Below are 14,719 nucleotides of genomic sequence, written 5' to 3'. Positions count from 1 at the left end.
TAATTTAATTAAATTCTATGTATTTCTGCAGCTGAAGATTGCTCTGCATTTAAATTGATGTTATGATTGCATTGTTCAATTAAATGGAGTTGCTTGAAACGATCGTACTGCATTACCTCTGGATATCCTTGTTGCTTATTTAGATTTACATATATATATAGATATAGATGTACATAGACAGATAGAGTTTTATATATATATATATATATATATATATATATGCATGGCTTGGGGTAAGAAGTTTGTTTCCCAACCACATGGTTCCAGGTTCAGTCCCACTGCATGGCCCTTTGAGCAAATAACTTCAGTTATAACCTCAGGTTGACCAAAGCGTTATAAGTGAATTTGGTAGCTGGAAACTGAAAAGAAGTTTGTCACGTGTGTGTGTTTCTTTGTGTTTGTCCCCTGACCACTGCTGGACAACTGGTGTTGGTTTGTATACATCTCTGTAAGCTAGCTATTCAGCAAGAAGAAACCAATATAACAAGTATGCAGTGTCCAGTGAGAGCTTGCAGTGAGCTTTATCCAGGCAGTGTGCTTGAGTGATGTTGCTGTGTTTACTTCGCAAGTTGTGAAATTTGTGTTTTCGTGATCACATATATATATACTGTAGTCTGCTATTTTGTCATGGATAGGAACAAAGATCCCACGTGATATTTTGTGTTAAACTTGCAAAGTCTGCTACAGAGTCTGCTACAAAGTCTGCTACAGAGACATTGAGCATGCTTCAGCAAGATTACGGCAATGAGATAATGGGTCTTATGCAGTGTTTCAAGTGACATGCATGTTTCAAAAACTGACAACAGAGCTGCAGATCATTCACGAACATGTTCATCGTTCTTTTTTTATTTTCTTTGACATCTGCGGTATTATTCATCGAGAATTCATCCTCCAGGCTCAGACCATCAATCAATTGTTCTACTGTGGCATTTTGAGGGGGTTTGCGGGAGGACATTTGGCAAAAGTGACTGGATCGGTGGAGTGCAAAGAACTGGATTCTTCAGGATAATAATGTACCCTGACACTGAGCTCTCCTCACTTGTGAGTCTTTCGCCTGATATCACTTCTGCACCCGCCCTATTCACCAGATTTAGTACCTGTTAAGATCAAGTGCTGCTCAAAGGTCACCGTTGTTGAGATCAAGGAACATAAGTTGTCCAAGAGCTTTTTGATACCACCTCATATGTTGATGTGCATTTGGATGTGTGTGTACATACGTATGTATGTATATATATATATATATATATATATATATATAGGAGAGTATTGTAGTTCGCATGAAGCATTGTGTATTGTTTGTAAAGAATAAAAAGTTTTGAATGGTACAACAAAGCACTATAATACAAACAATGGGCTATATATATATATATATATATATATACTAACCCCAAGATTCCGAGTTCGATTCCAAGCAGTGACCTGAACAATAACAACAACAATAATAATAATAATAATAACAACATCGAAAAATACCTTAAAAATGAGAACCCAAGTTTGAAATTTCCCCAAGACACCTGAAGAAAGCTGGCGGGTATATCAGCCGAAACGTTGTGTTAACAAGTCTGATAATATTTCAGAATAAAATTCCCTTCTTCAGATATTCTTAGATGGAGCTGCTGCATCTAAGAATATCTGATGAAGGAATTTTATTCCGAAATATTATCAGACTATCGATGACTAAATTACAACAGGTATATAGCCCATTGTTTGTATTACAGTGCATTGTTGTACCCTTCAAAACTTTTTATTCTTTATAATTATATTTCTTTATTTCTGGATTAAGGCTACCATTGGTTTCATGTTAGGAAAAGTAGGAAAATATCTTCATGTCTTAACAATATTTCAAGCCGATCATACATGAAGAAAGGTGTTCGCCTCCATTTTGGAAAGAGTCTCCAAAATGGAGGTGAATACTTTTCTCCATCTGATCGGCTTCAAAAATTGTTGAAACCCTGGGGTATTTTCTTACTTTTCTTAACATGAAGCTAATGGTAGCCTTAATTCACAATTAAAGAAATAATATTTCCACAAATGCAGTGCTGAGAACTCATTTCATCGTTCGACATTTACATATATATAGTTATATACAAACATATATATATATATATATATATATATATATATACATATATATACACACAATCATATATGTGTACAAACACATACATATGGATATGCATCTGTCTGTCCATATTTATATATATACATATACATATTTGTATATTTGTATATATATATATATATATATATATATATATATATATATATATTGATAGGAAGGACAACAAAAGAAAGAAAGAGATCTTGATATTATGTAAATAGAGAAATTTATCTGTAAAAATATGTGACACTTATTCGGTAGCCATGATAATATTTTTACTGAATTATATATATATATATATTTATATAAGGGCATATATAACGGCATAATTATAAACAAATAATTATATTCTTGGGAATAGAAATTTCCCTTATGAATTTTTTTACACACTAGCTTTCTGATAAAAATTCTTGACTGATGCATATATATATATATATATATATGCATCAGTCTGTCCGTATATATATATATATGTGTATGTATATATATAGCTTTGTAGAAATATTATATATATTTTTGTGAACATATGTATGTATATGTATGCATGTAGTTATGAGTATTTACACACATCGACATATGCATGCACAGATTTATGGATATGTAGCTTAGATATGTATATGCATAGATGTATATCTATTGACACATGTATATGTATTCATACACATTCACACACACACACATATATACACATATACACAACGTACATATAAACACACATACACACAAACATACGCCCAGTTAAGTGAATGCAGTTCTTTTTCTAAAATTCATTGAAATAATTTTTGGTGTTTATTTTGTAGTTTCTGTTTGTATTCTCCATCATACTTCGCTGTTATCACTAGTAGTAGTAGTAGTAGTAGTAGTAGTAGTAGCAGTAGCAGCAGTAGCAGCAGCAGCAGCAACTGTTGTTACTTATGCTCGTTTTTTTTTTCTTTTTTTAATGTTTTGCGTTCAAATACACAACTGAGGCTGGCTTTGCCATGCATTGTTATCAAAATAAAGTACCCTATCAAGTAGAGGAATCATCATGGTCACCATCATCATCATCATCATGACCATCACCATCATCATCATCATCATCATCATCATCATCACCACCACCACTATAATCTTCTTCATCATTATCATTGTCACCATTTAACGTCCATTGGACAGTTTGAAATGATCCAACGAGTCGCATGGCACAACGAGTCTCATCGTCAGCTTTGGCATGGTTTCTATGGCTGGATGCCCTTCCTAACACCATCCACTTCACAGAGTGCACTGGGTGCATTTTCTTCTTTTTCTTTTTCTTTTTTTGTGCCACTGACACTAGCAAAGTTGCTAAGACTAATGCCATCCCCACCCATCCCACACACAAATTTCATGTTAGAAATAATTTAAATATAGTAATCAAGTGTCAAAACAATTAGAACATACATTAGAAAGAAACTCCTTGCTGTATTAGTTCCAAGTCTTTATATTATGAGTTCAAATCCTGGTGAGGTCAACTTTACCTTTTTTGTCTTCCTGGGACCAATAAAATAAAATACCTGCCTAATGTTGAGGTTGATTTAATCAACAATTCTCTTCTCAAAAAATTACTATTTTAAAAATTTCACAGCGTGAGATATTCAACAACAGTACTTTGGAGTAAAGATTGTTTGCCAACATAACATGGCAGTCCTGGTTTAGGACCAATGTTGCTGTAATTTAGCCCCAGGAGACATCATCTCCAATTGGCTATACGATACAATCTGTGTCCTTATGTTTTCAAACAAAGGAATCTAGCACCCATACTCAGATTCCCTTGTTCAAAAATATAAGGACATAGATCGTGTCATATAGCCAGCTGGAGACAATGTCTCCTGGGGCTAAATTGCAGCAACATTATTCCTAAACCAGGCACAGGAGTGGCTGTGTGGTAAGTAGCTTGCTTAACAACCACATGATTCCAGGATCAGTCCCACTGCGTGGCACTTTGAGCAAGTGTCTTCTACTATAGTCACGGGCCAACCAAAGCCTTGTGAGTGGATTTGGTAGACGGAAACTGAAAGAAACCCATCAATGTAATCAACTTACCCCCTTCCACAAAAAATTTTAGCCCATGTTGCCTATCATAGCAAGGATTATTATTATTATTATTATTATTATTATTAAGAAAGCGGCGAGCTGGCAGAATCGTTAGAACGCCGGGCGAAATGCTTAGCGGCATTTCATCTGTTGTTATGTTGTGAGTTCAAATTTCACTGAGATCAGTGACCAGTCAATAACAACAACCTTCCTAGTCTTCGTCAGTGAAACAATGCTAAGACAAAAAGTAGTAGTGGTGGTCGTGGTAGTAGTCGTTGTCATAGTAGTAGTTGTAGTAGTAGTAGTAGCAAAGGAGCCGTTTCCCTATTTTCTTGTATGTTTGTATTTTTAGAAATTTTGTTATTTTCAATGATTATATTTCACTTTTATTTTACATATTTTTTGTTTTAATTTTTCACCAATGTTTTTTTAAAATATTCTGTTCTCTGTTGATTTTTGAATTTTTTTTTTTCTTAATTTTTTTTCTTATTTATTCAATTTTGTCGGTTTAGTACAACATTATACTCTGGTCGTTTGCTACAAATTTTATTTTCTGAGTTTTTTTTCTATGTGGTGTTTTTTGCATTTGCTGTTGTTGGTGTTTTTTGTTGGCTGGTCCCCACACCCCATTCTAATGTATGTAAACACAGACGTGACCTGTAGATGCTAGCAGAGCTGTGTGGTTAAGTAGCTTGCTTTGCAACCATGAGGTATTGAGTTCAATCCCACCACAGGGCACCTTGAGCAGGTGTTGTCTGCTATCGCCCTAGGCTAGCCAATGCCTTATGTGCAAATTCGGTGGAATCTGTGTAGTTAAGTAGCTCACTTTGTAACCATGTAGTTTCTGGTTCAATCCCACCATGTGCCACTTTAGGCAAGTGTTGTCCACTATAGCCTTTGGCTGACCAATGCCTCTTGAGTGAATTTAGTGGAATCTGTGTGGCATCTCATCATATGTATATTTATATGTGTGTGTGTGTATGCATATATATGAATGTATATGTGTATATGCATGCGTGTGTTTATATGTGTGTTCTTGTGTACATGTATATGTATGTGTGCGTTTGTGTTTTTCCACTTTGCAACCAGTGTTGGTTTATTTACATCTCCTTAGTTCAGCAGTCTGACCAAAAAGGACTGATAGAATAAGTACCAAACTATAAAAATAAGTAATGGAGTTTGATTTCTTTGACTAAACCCATGAAGGCATTTCTTCTGACTGTACATTCTGAGCTCGTATGCTGCCAGGGTGAACTTTGTCTTTCATCCTTTCAGGGTTAATAAAATTACTATTATTATTATTATTATTATCATTATTATTATTATTGAGTGAGAGAGCAGTGCATGCCATCAAAGTGACATTGGGGTAAAATATACGAAGCCCATTATACCCATCATGACTACCCGTCTGATAAGGGTACACCAGGCACATGCATCACAACCATATGTGTGCGACATGGTAATCTCATATCAAGATAAACAGCACATGACCTTGCAGGTGGGGCCCAGTTAGAATTTTCTTCAGGTCGAGTAGCCCATCCTGCTTAAAAGGTCCCTGAATAAGGGTTGTTTAAGGATGTTGAGCAAAACACTCATATTTCTAAAGGTGAATTATTCAAACCCCAAAGAATTCCTTTCAACACATGGCTATGATGCTCCCCCACTACTTCTGCTCATTATTATTATTATTATTATTATTATTATTATTATTATTATTATTATATAAGAAGGCGGTAAGCTGGCAGAGTCATTAGCACACTGGATGAAATGCTTATTGGTATTCCGTCCGTCACTACGTTCTGAGTTCAAATTCTGCCCGTGGTCAACTTTGCCTTTCATTCTTTCAGGGTCGATAAATTAAGTACCAGTGAAACACTGAGGTTGATGCAATCGACTAGTCCCCTCCCCCAAAATTCGAGGCTCTGTGCCTTCAGTAGAAAGGATTATTATTATTATTATTATTATCATTATTATTATTATTTTATGTTTGACTTTTGTTTTGCATTTGTACAAGTTGGATCCAAGTCTCACCCAGAGACCTCAAGAGACAACAAGTTAGAAGTTCATGTAGGCGTTATGCCTAGGGTACCATATATTTACTATTATTATTATTATTATTATTATTATTATTATAAGAAGCTGACGAGCTAGCAGAGTCGTTAGCGGTATTTCACCCATCACTACGTTCTGAGTTCAAATTCCGCCAAACTCGACTTTGCCTATCATTCTTTCAGGGTCAATAAATTAAGTACCAATGTTTACATTGGTGCATGCATTGAATGGTGCATTGATGCATGCATAAATGTTTGCATTGGTGCATGCATTGTTGTGTTCATTCATGCATGCATTGATGGTAACACTGAGATGTGCAGTTATGTGTGCATTACATGTGTACACCAGTCATGCATTAATGGTTTCCAGATGGGTAGATGTGCAGTGATGTTTACAGCATTGTTTGCAATTGGTGTGTGCAGTGATGCGTGACATTGATGCATGTATTGATTGATTGCTTCCCAATCAGTGAACATCTTTGAATGTTTATTGTAAATGCACTAACAATGTTACGCAGGAAAAAAGGGTCATTATCATTGTTATCATCATCATCATCATCATCATCATCATCATCATCATTGATATCACATAGCGATTAATAGCTACTCCATTATCATCATCATCACCAACATCTACAATATCATCATAATCATACTCCTCTTCCAGCTCCTCCACTTCTTCTTCCATGAAATCCTCCTCCACCTCATCATCACCATCATCATCAACATCATCATCCGCAAACTTGTCTGCACTTGGACAGCTGGAAGTAAACTGGCCTGATGAGTTTACGACCCCTGTATTTAATAGACTTGCCAGAACGTTCTAAAAATTGTTGAAACTTTTAGAAATTTCTAGAAAGTTCTTGAAAATTCTACTTTCGTAACTCAGCACTGAACCTGTCTGTAAAATGTAATGGAAAATAGGTCAGTTTTAAAACATTGATGTCTGGGTTACAAAAGCAAAGTTTGAAGGGAATAGTAGTCACTTCCTTTGATTTCTAGACAGAAGCAAATAGGAAGTAACACTTAGTGACCAAAGACGATCATTATCATCATTGTTGCTGGCATAATCACCATCCCCATCGTTCTCATCACCATCACCATCCTTCTCCTCCTCTTCCTCCTCTCCCTCCTCATAATCATCATCATCATCTTTGTTGTTGTTGCCATCATCATCATCAACATTGCTGGCATAATCATGTCACCATCACCATCCTCCTCCTCCTCTTCCTCCTCCTCCTCTTCCTCCTCTTCCTCTTCCTCCTCCTCTTCCTCCTCCTCTTCCTCTTCCTTCTCATAATTATCTTCATCATCATCAACACTAACATCATCAATACCATCATCTTTATCATTTTTAACATCATTATTGTGATCATCCTCTTAGATATTCACAACACTATCATCATCATTACTATTATTATTATTATTATTATCATTATTATTATTATTATTATTATTATTATTATTATTATTATTGACCCTGAGGTGGGGAGTTGGCGGAACTGTAAGCATGTTGGACAAAATGCCTTAGTTGGCATTTTTTTCGGCTTAACATTCTGTGTTCAAATTCCTCCAAGGCAGACTCCACCTTGCAGCCTTTCAGGGGTCAATGGAACAAATACCAGCTGAACACTGGGAGTCAATATAATCGAATTATGACCCCCGACTCATCACAAAATTCCAGGCCTTGTGCCTATAATAGACAGGGATTATCATCGTTAAGACTAGACACAAAGTAAATACACATTCATACAGACACACGCACACACAGACACACGCACACATACACTACCGATTTCCCAAACTTCTTATTTCATTGACCTTTGACATTTGACCTTAACCTTTCACACCCTAAACTCTCTTCTTATATTTACGTTTGTCTTCTGTTTTTTTTTTTTTGTTTCCATTTTTGTTTTCAGTGCATCAGGTTGTCCGTTGGCAAACAAACACAAACTCCAACGCCATCTGGTGCCTGTAGCTGGAGGTGGCAGTCTTGGAGGTAGTGTCAGTGTTGGTGGTGGCGACCAGTCTTCGAACGACTCGGTCATGATGGGCAACAACAATAACAACAGCAACAACCGGCCTGTGAAGATGGATGCTATTGTGTATGAATATTATTATTATTATTATTATCATCATCATCATCATCATCATCATCATCATCATTATTATTATTATTATCATTATTATCATTATTATTATTATCGTTATTATTATTAAGGCCACAAAGGCGGCGAGCTGGCAGAATCGTTAGCGTGCCAAACATTTCATCCGTCTTTATGTTCTGAGCTTGAATACCGCCAAGGTTGACTATGCCTTCCATCCATTCAGAGTCTGTAAAAATAAGTACCAGTTGCATACTGGGGTTAACCTATAGAAGAAAGGATTATTACCATCATTATTATTATTAAGGTAGAGAGCTATTCAGAATCATTAATACGTTGGGGAAAAATGCTCATTGGTATTTCGTCCGTCCATATATTCTGAGTTCAAATTCTGCCAAGGTCAGCTTTGCCTTTCATCCTTTTGGGGTCGATAAAAATAAGTACCAGTTGAGCACTGGGGTCGATGTAATCAACCACTCCCCTCCCCACAAAATTGCTAGCCTTATGTCAAAATTTGAAACCATTATTATTGTAGATGTTTTCGATCCAGTTTGGATTCTTTGCCCTCAAATTTGATGGCAAAGAATCCAAACTAGATCAAAAACATCTATATTATTATTATCATTATTATTATTATTATCATTGTTATTATTATTATTAAGGTGGGAAACTGGCAGAATCATGAGCATGCTAGGCAAAATGCTTAGTGGCATTTCCTCTGTCTTTACTTTCTGAGTTCAATTTCCAGCGAGGTCGACTTTGCCTTTCGTCCTTTCAGGGTTGATAAAATAAGTACCAGTTGATGTAACCAATTTATTTCTTCCCTTGAAATTTCTGGTCTTGTGCCAAAAATTTAAAACTATTATTATTATTATTATTATTATCATTATTGAGTGAGAGAGCAGTGCATGCCATCAAAGTGACACTGGGGCAAAATATACGAAGCCCATTATACCCATCATGACTACCTGTCTGATAAGGGTACACTAGGCACATGCATCACAACCATATGTGCGCGACATGGTGATCTCATATCAAGATAAACAGCGCATGACCTCGCAGGTGGGGCCCAGTTAGAATTTTCTTCAGGTCGAGTAACCCATCCCACTCAAAAGGACTGTGAATAAGGTTTGTTTAAGGATGTTGAGCAAAATACCTATGTTTCCAAAGGTGAATTATTAAAACTCCAAAGAATTCCTCTCAACACATGGCTATGATGCTCCCCCACTACTTCTGCTCATGATCAGAGATGTACATATCATCGGCCACCAAGGGACATGCTCAACTGGTTAAGGTCAAACAACTGACAAGCAAATCTGTGGTATTAAGCAGAATATTTGCTGTAGCCCGTCTTTTAAACCAAGACAAACAATGTACATGATAACACTTCCAATCAGTTAAGATGAGAAGCCATGAGAGCCATTGCCTGGTACTATTATTATTATTATTATTATTATTATGATGACAGAATTATTAGTGTGTCAAACAAAATGCACAAGCAGCATTTCATCCAGCTCTTTATGCTCTGAGTTCAAATCCCACCTGTTGTGCAAAATTTCTAGCTTTGTGTCTATAGTAGAAAAGGTCATTATTATTATTATATGCTAATGCATGCTAATTTAGTAAGCAAGTATTTTATCTTGATGTTTGGTGGCAACAAGTCTCTTTGATCCTCAATGATCTCTCTTAGGATTCTTGCAGAATATAGAATGGTACTTTATTTCAGGTCGACAATTTGAGTTTCAGTTCCAATTTCTCTCAGTTGCATTGTGGGCGTTGCGCTAAGTGCACCAATTGCTACAGGAATAATTGTTGCTTTAGGCTTCCACAGTCTTCCTCATATTTCTGGCTAAATCCTGATATTTCTCAATTTCTTTGGCATCGACTCTGCTCTCATAGGGAATTGCAAAATCTATGATCTCACACAGTTTCAGTTCCATATTTAAGAGATGAGGAATTATGTACTTTATTTACATTCAACGGATATTTGTCCTCACCTTGTTTGTTGTTAATACAACGTTTTGGCTGATATACCCTCCAGCCTTCATCAAGTGTCTTGGGGAAATTTCGAACCTGGGTTCTCATTCCTAAGGTATTTTTCAATGTTATTATTATTCAGGTCACTGCCTGGAATCGAACTCGAAATCTCGGGGTTAGTAGCCCGTGCTCTTAACCACTATGCCATATGCCCGTTTGTTTATTTTTGTCCTCTGTAACCATATCTGGTCTTCTTGCTTCAATAGTATGGTCAGTCTTTATGCAGGAAATCCCACAAGATCCTGTAATCCTCATTTTCTATCACAGCCTCTGGTTATTATTATTATTATTATTATTATTATGGTTTGGCTCACATTTGGTCTTATTCCTGATAGGATGTACGTGGACAGCAGGTTACTAGCTGTAACCTTAGGTGTCCACAAGTTTCCAGCAGTCTTTCAAGTGCTTAGAACCCTCCTGATAATCCTTGCTGTCCCTAAGAGACAAACCTTCCCTAGGAACTCTACAAGGCATTCTATTCCAATCTCATTCAGCCATTTGTCTGCATCTTAGCTTACACCAATTACCGTTCTCATGCCCTTTACTTTTCTCATGTTCCAACATGGGTTGGTCAGTAAGCAGGTTTGCTTTTCCTTATCTATAATTGTTACGTCCAGTCTATAATCGGCCTTTACCTTTTCCTTGGATAACATTGGTGGCATGGAGAGGGGGCGGGGGGGGGGGCTGATATGCATGGGTGACTGCTGGTCTTCCACAGACAACCTTGGAGGGGAACTTTCTAGGTACAATCCCATGATCATTCATGACTGAAGGGTCCTTTATATATATATATATATATATATATACATATATATATATATATATACATATATATATATATATATACATATATATATATATATATATACATATATATATATATATATACATATATATATATATATATACATATATATATATATATATATATACATATATATATATATATACATACATATATATATATATATACATACATATATATATATATACATATATATATATATATACATATATATATATATATACATATATATATATATATATACATATATATATATATATATATACACATATATATATATATATATACATATATATATATATATACATATATATATATATATATATATATATATATATATATATATATATATATATATATATATATATATATATATATATATATATATATATATATATATATATATATATATATATATATATATATATATATTTGTAGTATAAGATATGGATTTAGAGAATTGTGTAGCTCTCACAGAAAGCTTCTCTCATGGACTCAGCTATGGTTTATATATATGTATATGTGTATTTGTGTTTGTCCCCCACTTGATGACCATTGTTGGTTTGGTTACATCCCTGTAACTTAGCAGTTCAGTAAGGGAGGCTGATAGGAAAAAAGGATATATTTCATTGTGTATTCCTTGATAGATTGTTTGTAGAAAAAGAAAAGTAGTATTTATGGATTTGCTATGATTCAAATGTTTCTCATTGTAGACTTACTTGCTTGATTATGTCTGAATGCTAACTGAGGCAAAACAAGGAAGCTTCTAGGTGGTCGTTCTGCCTGCTAAAAATAACAGTAAAACTTTGATTAAAAAAAAAAGGGGATGGATACATTGGATGATATTGTATGAGATAAATCATACCTGTAAAAAAATACAAGATTATCAGTTGCAGCATCGTTAAGTATAGTTTTACCTGGGCAAGGCTTGCTCACAGGCTTACTTGATCAGGGCCTGTTCGTGGGTCAACTTCATCACAGTTTAATTACAAGTCAGCTTGATCTGGGCTTTATCATAAGTCAACTTGATCTGGGCTTTATCATAAGTCAACTTGATGCAGGCTTGTAAATAGCTATACTTGATCTGAGCTAGATCACATGTTTACTTGATCAAAAATTAATCCTTGCCTAGAGCTGAAGGCTGGTTAACAAGAGATAAAGTACAACAAGAAAAATGTGAAGTAAACCTCTACATTTTCACCTGATCTGCTAAACAATACAGCCAACTATCCTTCAGATCATCACCGTCTACTATCTTAAAGCAAAAAAAATATTCAGAAATTGTAATTCTAGACACAATGATTTCTGACAGTGAGACAGACTGCTTTTCTGGAACAGGATTGAACTGGAGCTGATCAACAACAATGGTATCATGATTTGACAAATAATATTTCAAATTTCAGACCATCCAAATAAGACCACTCCCTCTCAAATTTCGTTTCTTGGCAAACCTAGGCATAGATATATTTGTTGACAATAACAGCCTTATTGTCATGCCAACAAATCAACAACTGCTGCTACTGCTACTACTACTACTACTACTACTACCGCTACTACCACCACTACTACTACTACTACTACTACTACTACTACTACTACTACTACTAGTAGTAGATGTATACATTCATATATTAATTAAAAAGTCATGTTGTATAATTAGGCTCATTTTTTTTTCTGTTAAATTAATTTTTATCCTTTACTTTTTTTTCTTTCTTCAAGACAACTTGATTACGATGGGGTTGACCTGAAATACAGGTGAGTTTCATATATATACACACATCTATATGCATATATGTGTGTGTATGTATATATATATATATATATATATATATATATATATATATATATATTTATATATATACACACACACATACATGCATATAGATGTATATACACATACATAGATATATATATATATATATATAAATATATAAATACACACATGCATGTATACGCCCACTCACACATTAATGTGCTCAAACAACAAACACCAAAGTACTCAAGATATATTGCATAGAGTTTGAACTATTAAACTGTTGGTGACTATATATATATATGTACGTATCATCATCATCATCATCGTTTAACATCCGCTTTCCATGCTAGCATGGGCTGGACGATTTGACTGAGGACTGGCAAACCAGGAGGTTGCACCAGGCTCCAATCTGATTTGGCAGAGTTTCTACAGCTGGATGCCCTTCCTAACGCCGACCACTCCGAGAGTGTAGAGGGTGCTTTTACGTACCACCGGCACGAAGGCCAGTCAGGCGGTACTGGCAATGGCCATGCTCAAAATGGTGTATTTTATATGCCACCCGCACAAGAGCCAGTCCAGGGGCACTGGCAACAATCTCGCTCGAAAGTCCTTACACATGCCACGGGCACAAGTGCCAGAAAGGCGACGCTGGGCACAGGTACCATCCCGATTTCACTTTCGCTTGCCCCAATAAGTCTTCGCAAGATGAGTTTTGTGTCCAATGAAGGAGACGATGTTGGCATGGGTGCCAGTCATCGAATTTAGTTCGGTTTCGATTGTATATATATGTATGTATGTATATATGTATATATATGTATGTATACATATATGTATATATATATATATGTGTGTGTGTGTGTGTGTATATATATATATGTATGCATAAATATATATATATGTGTGTGTATATATATATATATATACATATATGTAGATATATATGTGTGTGTATATATATATTTATATATATATATATATGTCGTAAGAAGTTTGCTTCCCAACCACATGTTTCTTGATTCAGTCCCACTGCATGACACCTCGGGTGAGTGCATTCTACTATAGCCTAGGACCGACGAAGGTCATGTGAGTGGATTTGGTAAATGGAAACTGAAAGAAGACTCGTGTGTATGTATGTGTGTCTTTGTGTCTGTTTTTGTTCCCTACAGCCATATGTTGGTGTGTTTATGTCCCCCTTAACTCAATGGTTTGCTAAAAGAGAACGACAGAGTAAGAACCAGGCTTTACGAAAACGAGAAATACTGGGATCAATTCATTTGACTAAAAAACTCTTCAAGGCAGTGCCCCAGCATGGCTGCTGTTTAATGAGTGAAACAAGTAAAAGATACGAGATATACATATATATGTATATATATACATATATATTTATACATATATGTAAAAATATATACATATATATGTATATATTTATACACACACACACATATATATATATATATATATACATATTTATACATATTTATATACATATTTGTATATATTTATACATATATGTATATATACATATATATATATATATATCTGTATATATATATATATATATATGTATATATTTATATATACATATATATATATAGATATGTATGCATTTATGGGTGTATGTATATATTTATGTGTATGTATTTATGTGTATATATGTATATATATATATATAAATATATGTGTGTGTGTGTGTAAGTGTATATATATACATATATATATGTATGTGTGTATGTATGTATGTGCACACACACACACATATGACATTTTACTTCTATATATTCATATATATGTGTATGTGTACACACAAACACA

At 34.8% G+C, this 14,719-nt stretch overlaps 1 protein-coding gene across 1 annotated transcript in view; it reads left to right on the top strand.

Moving 5' to 3' along the window:
* LOC106874842 (uncharacterized) overlaps positions 1–14,719 on the top strand; it is a 169,701-nt gene that overhangs the window by 152,203 nt on the left and 2,779 nt on the right. The window contains 2 exon segments of the mRNA XM_089362299.1: positions 8,124–8,309; positions 12,871–12,906. Coding sequence (XP_089218425.1) covers positions 8,124–8,309; positions 12,871–12,906 — 222 coding nt within the window.

The sequence above is a fragment of the Octopus bimaculoides genome, chromosome 14 (genome assembly GCF_046866305.1).
Source record: "Octopus bimaculoides isolate indiv1 chromosome 14, ASM4686630v1, whole genome shotgun sequence".
Taxonomy (NCBI): Eukaryota; Metazoa; Mollusca; class Cephalopoda; order Octopoda; family Octopodidae; genus Octopus; species Octopus bimaculoides.
This window is presented reverse-complemented; position numbering and strand designations above follow the sequence as displayed.